Source organism: Brachypodium distachyon, chromosome 3, assembly GCF_000005505.3.
Source record: "Brachypodium distachyon strain Bd21 chromosome 3, Brachypodium_distachyon_v3.0, whole genome shotgun sequence".
NCBI lineage: Eukaryota > Viridiplantae > Streptophyta > Magnoliopsida > Poales > Poaceae > Brachypodium > Brachypodium distachyon.
Window position 1 is genome coordinate 22,461,101 of NC_016133.3, and position 20,335 is coordinate 22,481,435.

The following is a 20,335-nucleotide window of genomic DNA, read 5'->3' on the forward strand; positions in this document are numbered from 1 at the left end:
ATTTACTGGAGAACCGGCCGTACGTGGTGGGTGTGGTGTGCAGAACCGGTTACTGTGTGGTGTGTTGTGTAGCTCCAAATAACCGGTTGCACTCTGACATGTCATATATCTTATGACAAAAGAAGATTCTAATACTCTCCGGACGGAATTACTTGTCGAAATATTACATGTATCTAAACGTTTTTACATATAGATACATCCATATTTGGACAAATTTGAGACAATTAATACCGGTCGGAGGGAGTATCATGTTATGTCTGCTTCTAATATCATGTTGCCAGTCCACTATATGAACACATAGCAGAGCTACACTATGTTCCAGCACTGTACTGAACATTTTAGGCTTGGACTTACATGTGAACAGCGATACCTATGTCAAGAAAGGAGTTCACTTGCTCTCTGGATAAGCACTTCCTTTGAACCTCCAACCTTTGCTTTCTTTGTACTGAGGAAGCCCTTCAATTCTGCAACTGTAAGCAAATGCAGCTCACCTCGCTTATGATGATCTATCACCTGGAAGTATTTGGTGTCAAGCTGTTAATTTATTGAGTTATTGTGAAACGCAGCAGATAAACATCTAAGAAAGATAGAATAAATGACAGCCACCTTTGCCATTAACTCATCCTTGTCAACATCTAATCTTGCTTTTGTCCTTGTTGAAGTTAACTCATCCTTAGCCTTCACCTTCACCCTTGTTATCTTTTTGGAAAACTCATCCTTTTGATGATCTACCACCTGAAGGAATTCAATCTGAGCCACAATTTTATTGTTGAAACTATCTCGTATATAATTCGCAGAGATTATCATCCAAAAAAGAAACTTTGGTAAATCACCTTTTTGTTAAACTCATTTGTAACAACTTCTGGCTTTCTTTTCAATTTTGTTGTTGCAGTCATCTTGCCCTTGCAACCCATAGACTTTGATTTTGGCTGTATGGCTTTTGTGCTAAGAAAATCCTCCTGAATATCTGGCATTGATCTTGTCTCTTGCAGGACATCTGGTATATAATCTTTACCATGCACAAAAAAATATTTGAGTTAGCATTACTGAAGTAGCAACCAGCAAGTAAGATTATAACGTCTGCCAGTTCAACTACAAAATATGCATGGTTCGTGTCCTAATGTTCAGTAGGTTTACTGACCGCAGCTATGAGAGTTAGATGTATAGTGTCGAGCACAACATATCACTAATTCCGTGAAATTTATAAGATAATAGCATCCATTCATATATATGGTGATTTGTAAAACTGATGCAGACATTTATTTTCCTTCTTCGATCCAACTCGTCGTACTGTTTCTTTTATAAAGTTACATCATCCAATTGCCAACTAAATATTCCATGATTTTATATGTATATAGTTGCATATTTTACAGCATTGTATCCCTCAGATCCTAAATTCTTGTCACTCCACGATTTTAGTTCAACTTTGAACTAAAACCACGACAAGAATTTAGGATCGGAGGGAGTACTACATAGGCAAGCATTCCCCTAGCTGCATACAAATCTAAGTTTCTCACTCCATGTACGAACTAAGTAAAACAAGAACTTAACTAGAGTCTAGAACAAAGCAAGAGAATCAGTGGCTTGGTGTCTCTTCCCCCATTAACCATTTTGAATCCATTGCTTTATATGAAATACAAGATATGTCTGACCTTAAGATGCTTTCATCCACGTACAATTTTCGCAATATCCAAATTTACTTTATAAAAACAATATGTTTTACTTAAGAAAAGGACAGGTCCTTTTATAGCATTTTATGTTTTCAAATTAATATCATGATCTTGCATAGCAAAGAAGTAGAAAAACATAAACAAAATATTTCCCTCATGTCCCAATTCCTCTTTCCAGAACAATCTTTATCTAGCACTGCACAGCGAATATGGATGATTAGATTAACAAGGTTCCTAGAATTGATATGTGCGGATGAATCAGTTCTTGATTGATAATACCTTTTACATTTCCTCCTTCACCACTGTTCCCCAGAAATTCTGCATGCTTCCTTTTCAGATACTCAGAAGCCTGTAAAGATGCTGCTGCCATGTTCAAAATTCATGTTTCCTAAATAATCATGCACCTAAAACCATCTAGTGCATGGTTTGACACAAGTAACAAGATTTGATAGTAGATGATCTAAAATAAAATTGTCTATTATAATCTATTTTGTTCAAATAGAACACCATCTAGTGCTAACAATATATCGTGAGATGACATAAGGGAATTATCAGGATTGAATCTGTTATGGACATGAAAGATGAGTAGGTTAGGGGGGTGATTTTTCTTTAGTTCATTCTAGCACGCCTAAAAAAATCTCTTGTTTATATTTTGAGTAAAATGCACTCACGATCACTGAACTTGGTTTCGATTCTCAATTTAGTCACTGTATTTTGGAAATCAAAAGTTACGGTCCGTGATTTGACGAAATATCCCACGTATGGTCACCGCTGTCGTATTTTGTACGTATGGGTCCTTAGCCTATGACAGCTCAGGTCAGATTTTTGCATTTTGCCCCCTGAAAAAAATGCGAAAAAAGCACTCTGATCCTCGTGAATTATTTTTCAGGGCGCAAAATGCAAAAATTTGAGCTGAGTTACGGACCCATACGTACAAGATATGGTATCAGTGACCGTATGTGGGATATTTCGTCAAGTTCGCAGACCGTAACTTTCGATTTCCAAAATACTGTGACTAAATTAAGAGTCGATATCAAGTTCAGTGACCGTGGGTGCATTTTACTCTTTATATTTTTATATAGTGGGATCTTTGCGTAGAGTAACAGTAACCAGATACATATTTTTATGGGAAAGTAACTAGATATATATTTCCCTAAACCCTTGCACTTCCAAAATAGTACCACACTATGGAGTACGGACTACACAGGTGGTTGGGCCACGCATGTTATGACATGGGTGGGATAGCAGGGGAGATAGCACTGGATAGATGGGGTGCGGCGCACAGCAAAGAGGGGGGCTGCCGCACCAGAAGAGCAGGAAGGAAAATAGGGAAAGGCAACTGGGATAATTTTCTGCTTGCATCATTTATACGGGGCATTGATACTCTTACAAATTGGGGGTTAAGACGAACTAACTTTAGGAAATAACTAACTTGAGAATAGAAATATCTCTAAAATAACTAGGGATACTTATCCCCTAAAGTTTCAGACGTGGGCCCTCCTTGGTGGCCCTTTTGCGCCACCTGTAGGCCATGGCCCACATAACATCTCTCCCGCCCTTTCGAAGTACTCGTCCTCGAGCTGGACTGAGGGAAACGTTTCTTTGAAAACCTCCAGTGGCATCAACAGCTGTCATGCCTTGCGACTGCACTAAGATCTGCCAAGTGCCAACTATCCCGATGCAGATGCGCTCAAAGTACTGCTACTGGAGCAGGGATTACTTCGCCATGCGATAGTGGTGGTAAATACGGTGGACCTTCTGGTGGTACACCTTCATAAAGCTTCAGTAAGCTGATATGAAATACGTCATGAATACAAGTGGAAGGTAGCAGCTCCAGCTTGCAGGCGACACCTTTGACCTTGTTGATGATGTGGTAGGGACCGTAGTACCGAGGTCCAAATTTTCCTTTTGCTGCAGCAGGTAGGGTTGCTGCTGCTAGGTCATGAAGTCGGAGCCACGCATTCCTGTTGTTTTGTATTATGTGACCAAGTAGATTACTTAGCTGATGAGTTTTGTGCATTATGTGATACAATTGATTTACCTACTGATTTGATTGCACAATATGATTATTTGCATGCTACACATTCTGAACTACGTGATTGAGATGAGCTATGCAATATGGATGATGATTTACTACTCCCTCTGACCCATATTACTTGTCGAAATATTACATGTATTTAGACGCTTTTTAAACATAAATACATCCATATTTGGGCAAATTTGAGACAAGTAATATGGGTCGGAGGGAGTGTCTGTTTTTGGACATCGTAACTAATGAAACAAATTGGATGATTGGCTTCATTGCTTTTTTTGAATGCACCTAGTGCTGAAATTCATTCTTCCTTTCATCTGAGTGCATCATTGCTTTCATTTTTGATAATAATAAAGAGCTATGTGAGGATATACCTCATGTTTTGAATGAACCATGTGACATGATAGTTAAATATGTTTGGGATCGTGTACGTTTTCTTAGAAAGAACAAAGAGTTAGCTAGAATCTCGTTGAATAAGTCTTTGTGTTCTGTTATTATGGATAATGGATCCACCTATTTTATTGCCTTATGCTAGAAATAAGATAGCTGAAATCACATGTTTAAGAACTTTCACAACATGTACCTACTACGACTTTAACCTGATTGGAGATTGTGTCATACACAAAGTTTTTAGTTCATGACATCTGTATATCATGAGAAGACCTCCCTGATTTGAGAAAGTGTAATATTATGAAATTTCTTAATAATTTTGATACGACCTACAATATGGGTGCTGATTATAAACCAAATGGCTTGTTACAGGTTGTAGCTTGTAATTTGAGTAGTAGATATTTATTCAGCTATGTTAGGCTGGTTTTTGTTTCCAACACCATCAATAACCTTTTTTTTTTTGCGGGAAACACCATCAATAACCATGAGAGATTGGTTTAGCGATTGCTAAGGCACATTGTCTTGAGTGGGGTATAGTTGGATCATCAAGGTCATCTCCACCAAATCATTCGCATGTTTCTCATCAAAAGATCCGGTAATCCTAGTGCACATCAAATTTAATCTAGAAGAAGTGCGGGTGATGGGAATCCACTGCCTTGGGGTTAGTTTAAAGTATGGGCAGCAAGGATGTGCTCCGCCTTCTTGTCATCATTGGTGTTGGATTCAGGTAACATGCCATTCCCTGGCTTGCTGAGGGCCAGATTATGGGCTCAGTCCTGCTGGCTGGTGTCCCGCAGATTGCCAGAGATGGAGTCGAACTTCTAGTCCTGGCCGTCTAATCTCTGGTTGCTGGCGTCCAAGCACTTCATGAGGGCATTGAGGATACTGTTGATCTTCTGGACATCACCAGTGGTAGCGGTCATGACTGAACCAAATCTAGCACTAAGATGTTACAATGTGGGTAGGAGTTGGGGAGATGGCCCTGGACAGATGTGGGGCGACGTCCAGCCAAGAGGGAGGCTGCCACAACACATGAGCAGGGAGGAAATTAGGGGCAGGATAACTGGGATAATTTTCTTCTTGCTTTACTCATTGATGCCGTTAGGCATTATATAGCCAGTTTACAACTTGGGGGCTAAGCCCGAACTAACAACTATGGGAAATAACTAACTTGAGGATCAAGAAATATCGCTAGGAGATTTAAGTTGCTAAAGATAATTAGGGATAATACTTATCACCTTAAAGTTTCTGGCGTGGTCCCCTCCTTGGTGGCCTTCTTGCACCTCCTGTAGGCCATGCCACACATAACAGCATGTGACAATAGTATATCATTTGGCAATAGTATAGCTAAACCAAGCACACAAGATGAAAGAAGTTGATAAATTGATATTCTTTCAGGTAAGTGCATACCTGAATGACTTGCTTTATATTACTTGCACTTGATGAATTGACAGGGTTAGCATGTGTTGCTTTAGTAAAACATCTGAGTGATGATTTTGGCAGGCTAGTATCACTTAATTTGTTTAAACTATCAGCATCAGATGATTCTACTGCAGAAAACATTAAAGAGGAAACTGTAGTTTATTTCTACTAAAAGGAATATGTGTTAATCAAACAAATTCATCCAATGTGCCTGACAAAGCATATAAATTTACCAACATTATAATTCTTACCAGAAAAATGCCTCGTGTTGTTTGTATCTGCTCGTTTAGGTCTGCTGAATGAAGGCTTCAACAATGCAACATGTGCTGCAAAAGAGATTTTAATACAGAAAAAACTCCAGCCACTCACACTTGAACTATGAAAGAAATGAGATTGACCAAATTAAATGAAATTTTGTACACAAAATATCCATACTGGACTATCTGGAACAACAAACATGATTTATTATCCTGAGACATTCTTTTATATTTCCTGATGATAAACAGAAGGAAGAAAATAAAATTTAATCCTACATTTGAATGAGCTGGTTAGGACAATAGGTTGTGATTGAAAACCATGGCCGGTATAACCTTTGCCATTGCCAGTGCCATCATCATCCGAAGACAGAGCTTTCTCGTCAACTTTAGTATTGCCCAACTTGGCACTCAAAGAGCAGAAGACAGCTGGTTTTGGGGTGCGGAAGTCTTGAAAGTAAATAAGCATTTAGCAGGTGTTAAATCAAAATTTCAGGCATACAAGCAACTACTTTTGACAAAATGTACCTAGAGTCAGTAATTTTTCTTTCAAATGTGGACGAGACAAACCAAAATCCTCTGAATAGTCAGCTCTTGCAGTGTGCACTGTTATGGCTTTCTTCCAACTAGGCAGAGTTGTTGCACAGTTAAGTATCAACTGCTCCTGCAACATTACAGTCCACGTTGAAAACAATAGAGGTCTAATATGTTCAACTTTTATAATCTTGTGATGACAAATAAAGGTTTACATATTTCAAAATGAGAACCTCAATTAAAACCAGTAATAGCTATTTATCAATACAAGTGAAGTGCATTTACTTAACATGCATTTTCTTATTATTTAGTACTGCTATGAAGAAAGGAAAAAACAATATGACATGCTGAACTTGAAAGGTCAATTAGTCAAGCAGTACCTTAATTACTAGTTGATGCTGGCCAAAGAAATTCCAAGCTGAAATAAGGAGCACAAGTTAAATATGATCCAACAGTAACTATATATCAAGGTTGGCATTGTGTCTCTTGATATTTGATGACTTAGAAGCAGATAAATCAATCTCAATGAAAACAAATCCCGGCCAAAAAACGGAAACCAGAAATTTTAAAAAAGAACATAGAGAAACTGGCCAAAAAAGATTGACAACCATTTTTTCCAGGAAAAAGAAGAGAAATTTGTACGTTCATGGGACTTGAACAATCATCGACTTGTATGCTTAAATGCCAAACCAAGCTGATTTTTTTTAGACTGGTCAAAATAAATCTCATATTACACAAAGAAATGGTTTCTGGCAAAGATTTGTTTCTCTGATTAAATGACTAGAAGCATGTAAGCCAATCCACAGTTCATAGAGAAAAACTTCAAAAGATAAACAAAAGAAAACCCCTCACCTTTCAAAAATTCTATAAATGATCGCAAAGAAGACATTGCCTTTAATGCTCTAACAGATTTTAGGGCAGGTTGAAGTGCTGAACCTTGGAGGATGAATGAAGAAGGCAACCTACACAAGTTTGATAGCAGTAATTAAATCAGAATCTCAGATATATGTTAAGAAGAAAGTGGTAAGTTATAATGCTCAACATATCGGAATCAACTGTTCAAAGTAGTTAATGCACAAGAGCATTTTGTAAGATAATAACCATTGCTTCTCCCAGGAATCTCCATGTGTCAGTTTGACTGCTGCATGATAACTATAATTCGTCTCTAAACCATGCTGCGGAACACAAATCTTGTGAAATGAGAAAAAAATAAAATAAAGATTAATAGGATATGAAATTTCAAACTCTACCTTAATTGAACAAAACTCTATAAACTTGTCCAAGCTGTGTCCTGGAGGAAGTGATTTGCTAAAAGCTACAAAGTAAAAGAAATATCTTCAGAAGAATGAGCTATGTTTTGATAAGTAATATGAAAACACTAGCTTACCAATCACATGGCATTCCTTAAGTGTTGGAAGAATTGCACAAGCTGTCTGAAGGTTACAACCATCCAAACTTACTTCCTTACTATGTTCGAATGTTTCCATCATACTGGAGCTAGCAATGTCAGAGATCTAAGAGCGATACACTATAGTTTATTGAACTATTTTCTGCTCGAAGGTACCCAATGAGCAACAGAGATTACCTTATGTGCAGTAAACCGAAATGCATCAGGTGAGACAATAAAGTCAAAATGATCATTTGGTCCAGATCTGACTTCCTGTAGCCATTTCACAACCAAAGATTTGTAACCAGAACCATATACCATAAGCCCGTATTAAGAGAAAAATACAAATAACCGAAAATAGTGTAGTGAAATCATGTAGTGGCTCAACTGCAAAAGCACAAGATGGTGACTTCAAAGGAGAACAACTGTTTATGTAACACTACAGAAAGCACCCCAACTACCAACAATCTGTGGTTATCTTAAATTTTTATACTTGTCTTGTTTCACTGAAATTAACTACTTTACCATCTTTGGTAGTAGAAAATTAACATTGTTTACATTCAAATAACCATTTCAGGCTTATGCTTCATTAGTAAGGGTATAATAGTGCACTCACATATTGATGCTCAGATGGAAATGGCTGACAACAGTTCACGAAAATGTGCGTATTAATTGAAAATGTACGTATTAATTTTGTGAAATTGCGAACTATTGAGTTGCCAAGACTACTCAAAATATTCAAACATGGCACTTAAGTTTTCAAGTTAATTGTCCCTTTTCGACCAATCTACAAGTTGGTCACACTACAACTAAGTTGATTGTTACGGAATTAGGCCGAAGGAAGGTCAAAGATGACATCGAGGCACGGTATTTGTTAACGGGGTTCGGCCGAAGCCTACATCCCCAGGGCATGACTACCGGCTCCTCCCCATAATACTGCAATGCCGGCCACCCTGGGCGACGGCACAAGTTGCCGGCCCCACTGTGAGCCTATCGCTATTGTGTTGTAATGGTTACGTTGTGTGGCCACCCCTTAGTATGTAGGACCCGGGTTACTAGACTCCAACACTGACTCCACCCTATACCACAATTACAACACCAAGTCCATGTAACCTACCTAGTACAATTATTATTCAAAACAAACTCAAGAAACTCTTGGTACACAAGACTTGGGTTGTCTTCTTTGTAGCTTACTGAGAGCTACCCGATGGATCTAACATGGCCTCTGACCCGCCGCCATCCTAGAACATCACCACCAAGGTTGGAACTCCATCCTTCATGACTCCACCAGCAAAAGTTCCCTCCTTGCAACTTCAAAAGATGCGAAGCCGTCCTCTCTCCTTTCATGATCTTAATGGCCTATGGCCTTTTCTACCTCTGAACGGAAATACATGCCAACATTTTGTAGGAGACCATGCGAAATTAGATTCCTCCTTAGCCCTGGCACATGCATCACCCCCTGAAGCACCCGCTCAACAACGTCATGCATCTTGAACTTGATGTCGCCTATGCCAACAACACGGTAGCCCAAGTCATCCCCCAGTAGACTAAACCATGTCACCAGACTCATAAAAAGAGAGCCACTCCTTGTTGGGTGTCACATGATATCGGCTAGCTGAATCCAACATCTACGCTTCTTCTTTAATTGACCGCGTATCTGATATTAATAGAACAAAAGAGTTGCCATCTGAGTCATACTTTTCAGTTGTTGCGTTAGCACATGCCCCACCTTTCAGTTTCGGCCCTCTTCATATGTCCCCAATCCTTGCACTGCACCTTCTTCTTGTTCTTGGACGTACTCTCTGCCCCTTGTCCATTCCTGATCTCACCCCTGACAACCAAACCCTCGACATGAGAATTTGCATCTACATCGTCTTTCCTGTTTTTCTTTTTCATATCATGTGCAAATAACGTTGCAGTAATATCCTCAATCTTGATGGTTTCCTTGCCATATATCAAAGTGGTGGATTAATGCTCACGAGACTATGGCAGTGCACATAAAAGAACTATGGAATTGTCTTCATCATCAACCTTCACATCCAGACATGCTAGATCAGCCACTTGTTACGAAATTAGGGGGGATGCAATATTAAGGATGACATCGAGATCGATGCACGATATTTGTTAACGAGGTTGGCCGAAGCCTACATCCCCGGAGCATGACTACATGCGCTCCTCCCCATAATACTGCAATTCGGCCACCCTGGGCGGCGGCACAAGTCGCCAGCCCTCCTGCGAGCCTATCGCTATTGTGTTGTCATGGTTACATTGTGTGGCCACCCCCTTATTATAGGACCCATGTTACTAGAGTCCAACACGGACTCCACACAAAATCAACATTGATTCGATTCCAATTGCATCGAGCTTCCTCAAACAAAGCTCGGGCCATGCAAGGTCTTCCTTACAAACTAAACAGTGATTTCTACTCCTATGTTGGATGGGGTTTGACCATGTTCTTTACATGATCGCGTTCCAACCATTTCGTCACTGTGTGTCTGCATGGATCAGGTTTGAACTGACCATCCTGTAATCCTGCATAATCATGTCCACAAATGGAGAAGACACGATGCAGCAATATAGCGCTTCTTGAACAGAGTCAGAAACACCATACCACATTCAACGCGCACAGATCAGTCCTCTCCTCACTTGCAGCAAACATCGTCTCAACATATATGCTCTCTCCGACAAAACTCCATCCATGCTCAAGCATCAAACAGCGCAGCCCACACTCAATCGCTTTCGCAACCAGCGAGCCCGAACACACCACCTCCTCCTCCTCGCCGACCTTACAAAGAGCGCACCATATTAAATTAGCCTTGAAGTACTCATTTCAGCAAAGCGTCGAGCAGGTGAGGGGCGTGCGACGATGGGAGGTTAGGCACTCACCGAAGCGATCGGGAAGGCGGCCGCGATCTTGGAGACTACCTCGTCGGCCGCGCGAGACTGGCATCTCTGCAAGGATCGGAACTCACAGGTTATAATTCTTCTCAGGAACCGCAACGAAGCATCATACTCTTACAAGAACCAGTTGAGGTTGTTTAGCGAGACCTGGTAGATTACGAGGGCATCGGTTGGGGGCTGCGGTAGGCACGCAAGACGGTGGCTGCGGGAAAGCCTGCAGCAGAGGATGTCGAGGTCGAGAGATGGGGCGGCGGCCGAGAAGGAAACCTGGCGGAGGAGGAACGGCGGCGGTGGCGCGGAGGAGGGGATGGCGCGCACGAGCACCTTGTTGCGGAACATGGCTATCGAGTGACTGCTCCGATGGGGCGTCTTATGACTTCAGCCAGAATTCCTTTACAGCTAGTCCCCCTCGCTCGCGTCATCTGCGTTTAGAATTCTGAAATTTATTTTAAATTTCAGAAACAATTAGTTTGGCAGACGTGGAATTGGATGCAGAAATTTAATCTGAAGTTACGCGGAATCACAGTGTTTCTAAATACATCATTTCTTTCAAATTGTCTCTCATTCTACAAATCCATGTGACATACATTGGATTTTGAATTCGGAATCTAAATTCAACCAAGTGAAATCCTATTAAAAATTACAAAATGAAATGAAACAAGGGATACCAAACGAGCTGTTACGGTCCATTTGGTATCTCTCATTTTATTTCATTCGGTAGAAATGAAGTCTCAATTTTTTGATAGGATTTCTAAAAAACAACGGGTTTTTTTTTGCGAAAATATGTTTAAGTGATTCCCACCTCTCATCTAGACCACATGTCTTAAATCCAACGGTCCACGAGGAAAGTTTGTAAGTTTTCACCCAATGAACGTTTTCATTTGATACTTTCCCAACCTGAAAGTACTGATTTTAGGTTGTGTTTGTTTGGGCTGCAGCTTCACAGCTGCAGATTCCAGAATCAGCTGCGGCTGGATGGAGTTGTCTAATGTCTGTTTGTTTCAGCGGATGGTGCGATTGGAGCTGCAGCTGAAATGTGTTTAAATGACCCGAATGATCCTGTAATTTTGTATATTGGGTTTAAATGTTGACCGTACCACATGTCTAAGAGATGTTTTTGCTCTTGTGATCATGTTTTGAATTATGAACATCCGTTTTAAATGCATGAACACTTTTTTTAAAACATTTGGCTCATAAATATTTCTGTTGGAAGCAAAACAAATAAAATTAAGCTATTATTTGTTTGGAATTATTGATTACCCTAAGTTGAACACACATTAGGAACCATTTTAATTCCCCTAGGACGATGCCTTCGGAAGAAAAAAAAAACAATTCAGATTCTGCAAGGATCAAGCTAGCAATGAGATGCAAGCGCAATCTGCATCACAAATACGCACGCTAATCACAGCGTGAGCAAGCAAAGCTATGGCCGCGGCCGGCGCGGGCCGCTCGCAGAATCTGCTCGCTGGAGGGGACGGAGGGGCTCGGTACAGAGAGAGGAGCGCGGCGACTGTGGGAACGGGGCGGACAAGCTCGGAGCGGCCGGATCTCTAACCGGAGGCAGAAGGGGCGTCGGGATCTGGGGGCAGCAGGTGGCGGCGAGACGAGGTCCACCGGCGCTCGAGATGGGCCACGGCGGCTCCTCTCCACTGGGCGGCGTCAGGCGGCGGCCGCGGTGATGGGAGATCGGTCGGCGGCTTCCTGCAGAGGAGGGGAGTTGGCGGCGGCCGAGTCGTGCAGTGGAGGTCTGGAGGGGGAGGGCGGCGACCTGGGGAGCAGGCGGCGGTGGCGTCGTATGGAGCAGGGGGCGGCTCGTGGGAAGCAGACGAGCAGGGGTGAACCCCGACCGTCTGTTGGCTTCGGAACAGGGCAGTGCGCCAGTGCGTGTGGTCGGGGGAGGAACAGAAGTCGAACCGGCAAGGGCAAGTTTGCTGTTATATGTGATTTGGTGGGAAGGTATTTCGGTAAAAGGCGCGTTTGGAGCCGATAGCTGCTGCGAGAAGCACCAAAATACCAAGCCGGATCTGGCGCAAAAAATGATGTTTGTTTGGGCTCAAACTGCTCTCGGGACTGATTTTTTGGTTGTTTGTTTGTTTGGTTGCCACCCTGGACTTGATATGCCTGGCCCGGAGGATTCCTGAGAGCTGCATGTGAGTTGTTAATTATTTGCCTGAAAACCTTCCTGGCTCAGGCCACCGAAAACGAGGCGCCTGAGTCTAGCCTCCTTTCAAGCGAGCGTGCCTGAGCCCTTGCCATCGGACGGCGTCGATCAGCATCGTCGGAGACAAAAAAACCAAGCGATTTCTCCGTCTCGTCCTGTGACAACAACGATTTCAAGCCCCTGCCACCACCTCTAAGTTCTATCTTTGCTGCCGTGGCTGCAAACGAAAACCATGCCGTGCAGCCGCCGCCTCCAACCACGATGGTAGATGCAGCCTGCAATCTCTTCCGCTGCTTGTATAGATGCATGCAGGTATGAATTTCTTCTTGGATGCCAGAGCCGCTGCAGCAGATTGCAAGTGGAGCAGTGCTCTATGACCAATTGGAGTTTTGCAATCGCTGCATCCATGTCCGCGTGATTGTTCTTGTATACTCATGGTTACTTCCATGCTGCAATTGATGAGTTGGGCTTGTTATTTTCACAAAGAGAACGAGATGGGACGAGGTGATTCCGATGAATTTTGTGAGTTGAATCGTGGAATTGGAACCGATCTAGGAAGGAGAAAGCGATTGAACAAAGCGTATTTCTACGCTTTACGCTTTCTCAATGTTGAATGCTTAATATTCACTTTACGTTTCTCCTCAGACGGTTCCAATCAAACACTAAATTTTGATTAGCAAATTATCAGGCTACATCGAGGCATCACATTTTGTCAGGCATGTTGGCCAAGGCAGCAACCAAACAGGCCAGTCTCACAACTTTTGCTAGGACGAGCGGACGGCGTCGAATGTGAGCTGCGCATGCAGCATAGGAAGTACTATTTCTTTGGAGTTACACTGTGAAATTCCTTTCAACATATTGCACACCCAAGAAGAAATGGATGGACCAAGCTGAACAGTGGTGGAGTTGCGTCATCTTCAGTTCTTCACTGCCTTGAGGTCGTTGTCTCGTGCCATTGTACTATGGGTTAATTAAGCTCTCGGAGATGAGATGGCTGCATGCATCGTAGGGGCATGCGTTACCGTGTTGGTAATTCGGTGGACGAACTTGTCAGGTCCGATAATCATGATTCAAGATCCTCCTGAATACTGTGCCAACTCTTTCCGCAGCATCCAACAAACGAGAATGAATATCAAATGGTGCTGCCTCGTCCGTCCCAAAACAAGTGCCGTGCCAAAACAAGTGCCGTGGATTTGTATAGAAACGTCACTTATTTCGGAACGGAGGAGTACTTGCTTCAGTTCAAAAGATTGCTACTGTCACATTTGGAGATGCACAAAGGAGGCACAAACATACATCTAGCTGACAGCGTAGAATTCCTAGAAGTAATGCACAAGGACAGGCGATACAAGTTACCAAGAACAAACAAAACTGACATCAGATGTTAGCTGCTTCTTGGATCTAAGACTGAGATAAATAAGTGCGTTTGCATTTTGTATGATGTATGTACACCGAACCTGCAAGGCTCCCTGTCAACATTCTCGGACTTTACATGCCAAAAGAACCACTTGTGTTTCTGTGGGCTCCCTGGAGTGTGGTTTGCTAAAAGCAGAATGCGCAAAGCAGGTATTTCCAAGGGTTACGATAGACTTGTTGAAATATCTTCTTCCTTTTGGCCGTAACTGAAGGTTACCTGCTTTTGGCAAATGAAAAATCACACGAAATTGGAGCAATTCAGAAAGACACAGCACGCAAGAGAACAACTGGGAGTCTCAGGCAACAATCATTTAGTCTCAAATGTGGTGCTACCTCTCTGCAATTGACTCTTAACTACTTATTCACAGGGATTCTATTTTCTTGTGTAGATCAGCAATGTGTGTTAGATCAATAGCTAAACTGGAGCACATAGTAACATATGAAATGACAGTTCCAGAAAAAAGAAAAACTAAGACCCCCTGGCAACTATCATTTAGTCTCAAATCAGGTGCTACCTCTCTGCAATTGACTCTAAACTACTTATTTACAGGGATTCTATTATTCTTATGTAGACCAGCAATGTGTATTAGATCAATAGCAAAACTGGAGCACATAGTAACATATGAAATAACATTCCCAGAAAAGGATCTATTATATATTAAAAGTACATGACGGAGCAACCACAAAAAAGATAGAGAGGCTAGAAAATCCCACAAAAAAGCAAAATTTCTGACCATCCATTTAGAGGGTCAACCGATCTTAGCCGATAGATCAGGTAAAGAACCTACCAACATTAAAGATGAAAGAAATTACCCACCTCTGCCCTAACTAAATTTCCCCAGACCTCTCTGATTTCCCATGTCGCTCACATGCAGGCTCCCCTCCTTGGCCGCCTGCCATCACCTGGCCGCTGCCCGTCCCCTATCCATGCCCAGGCCCTCCCAGGCTCCCTCTCTGATGCGCCTGATGTGATGTGCTACGCGTGGGCGCCGGCGCGCCGCCAAGGACACCTTGTGAGCATTCACCAAGCTCTACTTTTGGTGCCGACCTCGTCATGCAGCCACTGCGACCATAAACAGTTTGTTTTCTACTACAGGATCAACAAGGTTTTCTTCATCTTCTCTATTCCTAGAAAACCCTTCCCACAAGGCTTAAACGATCCTATGGAAGGAGTACCCAGCTGAGAGCCAGACTCGGCTGCTGGCGATGGCGGCACGGCCAGAGAATAACTAACGAAGAGCCTCCGCTGTCCTCTGCTTCTTCTCAGGCATCCAGACCGCTGCCCCACAAAATAGGAACAAAAAGGGCAGCTCATGATCAGATTTTGAAGGAAATTTTGGTTAAGTTGGTTGGTTAATTCTTTCCTGCTTTTCTGTAAGCTTGATAAAATTAAATGGTATTAAATATATATTGGGAGATTTGTTTATTTGTGAGGTAATTCCTTATGAGAACATCATGTGTTTCAACATCAGAAATTCAGAACTACTGTGCACTGTGATGATTTTTTTTTCAGATGAATCCAAGTGTGTGATCCGGAAGGTTTAATTGCATTGCACCTGTCGTTTGTCGTTTTAACACTTCAACCTAAACGTCTGCATCGATCCTTGACCTGGTAAGTGTATCACTGTATGTATCCTAGCATGCATTTGCTGCAGAAAATGCACAAGATACTACATCGAAAGAACCCTTAATTTTGTTCAGCTATTATATAATTAAGCCCTGATGCTATGGAATTCACATTCTTGAAACAGGTAGCAGGAAGTTTTTTGTTCTTATATTTACTAATCTAGAAGAAAGCTTACCCTCTAGCTTATCAAAGCATAACATCTACAATAGTTTTCCTGCCCTTACAATTTTGAAATACAGGGGAACCAGTCCTGAATGGATTCTGGTGTTTTCAGTAGAGACGATTGCATGCAGCCTACGTATATACTTGATCTATGAAATTTAGGAGTTAGAAAAGATCCATGTACAGATAGGTAATGGCTTCTATTCTTCTTCTCATTTCTACATTCCTCCCTTTTTATATTACTCGTTAGCTAAACTAAAGAAGTATAGATGAATTATGTTATGCTTTTCAATATAGATATTTGTGCAGGAAAAGTTGGATTGAGTGGGTGCAAGAGATGGCTGCCAAATAAAAAAAATCACATGTCTTAGTTACAAATCTTTTTAGCTGTCTATGTTTTCGTTCTAACAACTGATAACCTCAGACTTAATCCATTTTGCATGGATTGAGTTTGTTTCGTACATATCATCTCTTTTAACAACTCTCACTTTACTGTAATTACTCTGAACAACAGATAAACTGCAATTTCCTTTTACTGAAACTTATCTGAAGCTACGACTACAATTAGCTAGCGTAAGACAACGAGGTGCCGAACAGCCGAAGGGAGTACATGGAGAAGGAAAAGGTATACTCAATTGCTCACCTGCAAACTCTTTCTAATTTCAGTTCCCAATCTCTTTCTGAAGGGAAGGGAGTACATGGAGAAGGTAACATAGTTCACCTTGGCTTGAATTTGTGCTACAAGTGTGTTGTAGAGTTCATTCTGAGTCCACATAAATAATAAAGAAGATTCCATACGGAAAATGATTCATGTGAACAAAAGAACTTTATGTTGATTCTCATTGTGCATCTGTCATTGCTCAATGTATATATTCCATATGCTGGTGTGGAAGCATCTCAGTTTAGGTTTAAAAAGAGTCATATCGAGGGAGGGAAGAACTCGGTACCAGCTAATGATGTTTTGGGTAGTAATATCGAAGTGATTAGTGGTAAAACATGTATATTTTCTGTAGGGGTTATCAAAGTAGCATGAATATGCATGGATATGGGAAATGAAGTATAAAAAATCACGTACTTACATAGCTTCCAAACAGATGCTGGAAATTGTAGCTATTTTATTCTGCAATTATTGGAAGATTTCAAGTTGATTTTAAATGAAGGGTGGACTCAGCCCAAATGAATTTGGATAGTCGACAGTCCACAATTATTGAGTTTTAACCAATCAAGTTGCTCAATGTAGGGTGCACTTGATTCCTTTTAAAAACATTAACTCTATATTTTGGACAAGCTGAATCAGACATACTGGTGACTAAGGGACATTAATTGCTATTAAAAATAAACAATATTCCCTATTATCAAAGAAGTAGATGTCATTTACTACCACCCACCTGTCGTTTTAGAAATATACTGGTCACACATTTTCTTCTCTAAAGAAAGATCCAAAATATCAAATTCCTATTACTAGATTCATAATGAGTATGCTTTTATACTATATAATTACTTTTACATGAGGCAACATGTCTGCACAAAAATTGACGGTCAAGATACCATCTTCTTGAAGACTGACACACATCCTAAAAGATTTAAATTTTCAATTATAAGAACTACAATCTAGGTTAGAAAAATTGTAAGCCTCTTTTAGTCCATTTGTAGGCAGTTAATTATGATCCGACCACTACGCATTTGCAATCTCAATTGATTGAGTACTCTGAATTGTACATCCAAAACTAGGAGGTTTCATGACTACTAAGTGAACTTTTGTCAAAGCACCGAACCCGCTTGCTCAAGTGTGTTATTAAACTATTCATATATCCTCTATAATAACCACAACATACTGAAAAAATAGTCAACGATTGACTATTAATATATTCTCTTTTAAAATAGCATGTGACAAGTAAAAATATCCGATTGGCTATTAGGTGAGTAATGTTTGAATGGTATATTAGGCATAATTTATTTTCAAAATATTTATGGAACATCAAAAGCGTTGCCTGCACAGATGCGCAGGCCACTCTGCTAGTTACTACAAAGAACACATTTCCAGAAAGTGGCAGATACACTATCTAAAAAGATCCAAGTTCATACCTGCAAAGTAAACAAGGAGCTATACCGTGTGCTTTACTTCGTGATTCAGAGGAATAACTACATCCAGGTTTTTTGTCAGTTGCCCCCCCTTTGGATATACAAGACCTTTGTCTTCTAGATGAAGATGAAAATTCATGATTTTTGAACAACCAGGTGGAATGCCCTCCATATGAGTTTCATCTTCTACAAGCTGCTCTATAAATTTCGTCTCCTGCAAGGATTTCGTTTTTCTCACTTCCATCAGATTACTAAACAAAATATAGTCATATTCGGGAATAAAGATATAATAGGAAGACACTGTTCAAAAAAATATATATAACGAAGACAATGGAATTGTCATGCTGCATTAATTTCGATTCATCAGTATTGGAACAAATCTTTCACAAGGGTGAGAATTCTTCATGATCAATCTAGACAAATATTACAAAGCCAGAGAAATGAAAGCAATGTAGGCGATCAATCTATATGCCACAAACTGTCAATGTTAGATCAATGCAAAGGTTATGCGCAGGGCCAAAGTATCTTTTAATGCCGTTAATTACATAAATAGATACACAGCTTTTAAGGTTGAAAGACCTCATGTTCCGTACAATCATATAACTGAGAAAAGGTAGGCAACACAAAATTTAGAAACAATTTTCCCTCAGATGGATGCAACATGATGAGCAGTTCAGTCAAGATCTGGTTTAGTCGCCAATCAACACGAATCCACCAGTTGTCAGAATTAGACGGATTATATTATGAGCACAATGTTTCAGTGATAACCATGAAAGGAATGGAATGAACGGGGATATAAGCAGTTTACTTGAAAGCCCTCCTTGACTGTGTCCAGCAGCCGGATGTAATTCCAGGCCTGATGAGCCCTCTTCCTGGTATCCCAAAGCATGGTGCTGTTGAAAGCAAACCCTGACATACTCACATGGAACCTCCGCAGCCTCCTGGTCTTCTCATTCGTATGCCACCCGACCACCCGGCTCCCGTTACACACGGGCCCTTGCAGTATCGTCTTACTCTTCCCCGCAGCCAGCATTGCGACAGGCCAGGTGCCGAAACTCCTGAATACCACAAAATTGTTCACCAACGAATCTCGCATTTCTAATAAAGAATCATTGTACACAACAAAAGTTACTTGAATTTCAATCATGAACCCTGACGAACGCTAAGTCGTGAGACATGATTGACACACACCTTATCTGGCGAAGATGGCGGAAGAGGTCAAGGGAGTAGACGTGGCTCTCGTCGGCGAAGTAGACGATGCCGTGGATGCGGTGGTGCTCGATATGGTCGAGCGCCGCGTTCTGCTGCAGCACGCGGTTGTGCTGCCTCGAGCGCGTGCGCTGGGGTGGTTCCTGGAGCGCGTCGGGGGAGGATAGATGGCGATACATGACCCCGCAGCCGCGGAGCAGGGCGGCCGTTTCGCGCGAGGCGGCGCCGTCGTCGACGACGAGCCAGAGCAGCGGGGATGGAGCGAGGCGGAGCGTGTGCGCGAGCCGGCCCAGGTAGTAGGCCTGGAGCGGGCGGGCGCGGGTTGGCGTCACAACCAGAAGCAGCTTCCGTTCTGTAGCCATCGGCGCGGGCGGCGGCTGCGGGGACGGGTCGCGGGACGGCGGCAGTGGGGACTGGTCGCCGGGCGGCGGTAGCGGCAGCGGGGAAGGGTTGCGGAAGGGCTCCATGACGGCCGTCGGAGCGGGTGGGAGAGGCAGGTGGAGGTCGAGGTGGAGGTGACGGTGCGCGAAGGGGAAGAGGCCGGCGACGAAGCCGAGGAGGAAGCAGATGAGGAAGCACGGAGCCGAGATGGGCCGCCGCGGCGGGCACGGCGCGGCCATGTTTGTGCGCGCGCGGGTACGTTTGGTTCGTCAAGCTGCGGTAGGCGCCATGGTTCTTTTGGGGGGGAAGGAGTTGGAGGCTTGGAGGTGTGTGGACTTGGTCGCGGTGGCGTGGAGTCGAAAAGTTGACGGGGTCGGAGGTGGAATGGGCCGCCGCGGCCGATCTCTGAAAACCCTGCCCGAGCCCGGACAAAACCAGGGCTCATGCTTTAATTTCCAGCCCAAATAAGCCGGCCCGGCCCGGTAATACGCTACAGCGTCTGCCCAGCATTAAGCCGGCCCGGCCCAACAACACTGCCGCTGCATATAGCGCCTGTTTGGTTTGCATATTGGACATTTGGGGGCTGTTTGGTTCATCAAACGAGCACCCCACGCCTAATCTGAAGCACCCCTGCGATTTGCCTCACGATTGTTTGGACGGTGATCTGAATAAAAAAATCCTTGCATGCTGTTCCCACCGTGGTTAGC

The 20,335-nt window shown here is 42.4% G+C and overlaps 2 protein-coding genes across 20 annotated transcripts; both read right to left on the reverse strand.

The window, feature by feature from the left end:
• Positions 1-132: 132 nt before the first annotated feature.
• On the reverse strand, positions 133-12,487 carry LOC100841852. 13 transcript variants are annotated; one of them, XM_014901133.2, is made up of 19 exons: positions 12,146-12,482; positions 10,738-11,026; positions 10,576-10,641; positions 10,301-10,474; positions 7,888-7,962; positions 7,690-7,816; positions 7,553-7,617; positions 7,404-7,477; positions 7,155-7,264; positions 6,683-6,720; positions 6,297-6,432; positions 6,105-6,218; positions 5,766-5,840; positions 5,503-5,639; positions 5,331-5,378; positions 1,950-2,019; positions 834-1,009; positions 607-750; positions 133-513 (listed from the first exon to the last, which is right to left on the reverse strand). In XM_014901133.2, the coding sequence occupies exons 2-19, from the start codon at positions 10,927-10,929 to the stop codon at positions 376-378; spliced, it is 1,959 nt and encodes a 652-aa protein (XP_014756619.1). In that variant the 5' UTR covers positions 10,930-11,026; positions 12,146-12,482; the 3' UTR covers positions 133-375. The 13 variants fall into 13 exon arrangements, with proteins under 13 accessions (XP_014756619.1, XP_010234676.1, XP_010234675.1 ...); XM_010236374.3 differs by having other exon boundaries at positions 5,503-5,642; positions 12,146-12,481; XM_010236373.3 differs by having other exon boundaries at positions 6,048-6,218; positions 12,146-12,481.
• A 1,435-nt stretch (positions 12,488-13,922) lies between these two features.
• Positions 13,923-19,970, reverse strand: LOC100842146 (probable glucuronosyltransferase Os10g0205300). Of its 7 annotated transcripts, none has more exons than XR_001406558.2 (5): positions 19,230-19,970; positions 18,847-19,096; positions 18,067-18,252; positions 14,985-15,446; positions 13,923-14,384 (listed from the first exon to the last, which is right to left on the reverse strand). XR_001406558.2 is itself a non-coding variant. In XM_003571678.4 (4 exons), the coding sequence occupies exons 1-4, from the start codon at positions 19,865-19,867 to the stop codon at positions 14,331-14,333; spliced, it is 1,128 nt and encodes a 375-aa protein (XP_003571726.2). In that variant the 5' UTR covers positions 19,868-19,969; the 3' UTR covers positions 13,923-14,330. The 7 variants fall into 7 exon arrangements, 4 of the variants coding, with proteins under 4 accessions (XP_003571726.2, XP_010234677.1, XP_014755493.1 ...); XR_002965517.1 differs by lacking the exon at positions 14,985-15,446 and adding an exon at positions 16,600-16,694 and having other exon boundaries at positions 19,230-19,969; XR_002965516.1 differs by lacking the exon at positions 13,923-14,384 and adding an exon at positions 16,600-16,694 and having other exon boundaries at positions 15,312-15,446; positions 19,230-19,969.
• Positions 19,971-20,335: the final 365 nt, after the last annotated feature.

Coding starts and splice junctions, on each gene's coding strand:
- LOC100842146 (XM_014900007.2), bottom strand. CDS start 19,867: ATGGCCGCGCCGTGCCCGCCGCGGCGGCCCATCTCGGCTCCGTGCTTC. Junction 19,097..19,229: donor CGCCATCTTCGCCAGATAAG/GTGTGTGTCAAT, acceptor TGTGGTATTCAG/GAGTTTCGGCACCTGGCCTG. Junction 15,447..18,066: donor ATCACGAAGTAAAGCACACG/GTATAGCTCCTT, acceptor TTTGTGGGGCAG/CGGTCTGGATGCCTGAGAAG.
- LOC100841852 (XM_014901130.2), bottom strand. CDS start 10,929: ATGTTCCGCAACAAGGTGCTCGTGCGCGCCATCCCCTCCTCCGCGCCA. Junction 6,721..7,154: donor ATTTATAGAATTTTTGAAAG/GTGAGGGGTTTT, acceptor TCCTTATTTCAG/CTTGGAATTTCTTTGGCCAG. Junction 6,433..6,682: donor AGCATCAACTAGTAATTAAG/GTACTGCTTGAC, acceptor GTAATGTTGCAG/GAGCAGTTGATACTTAACTG.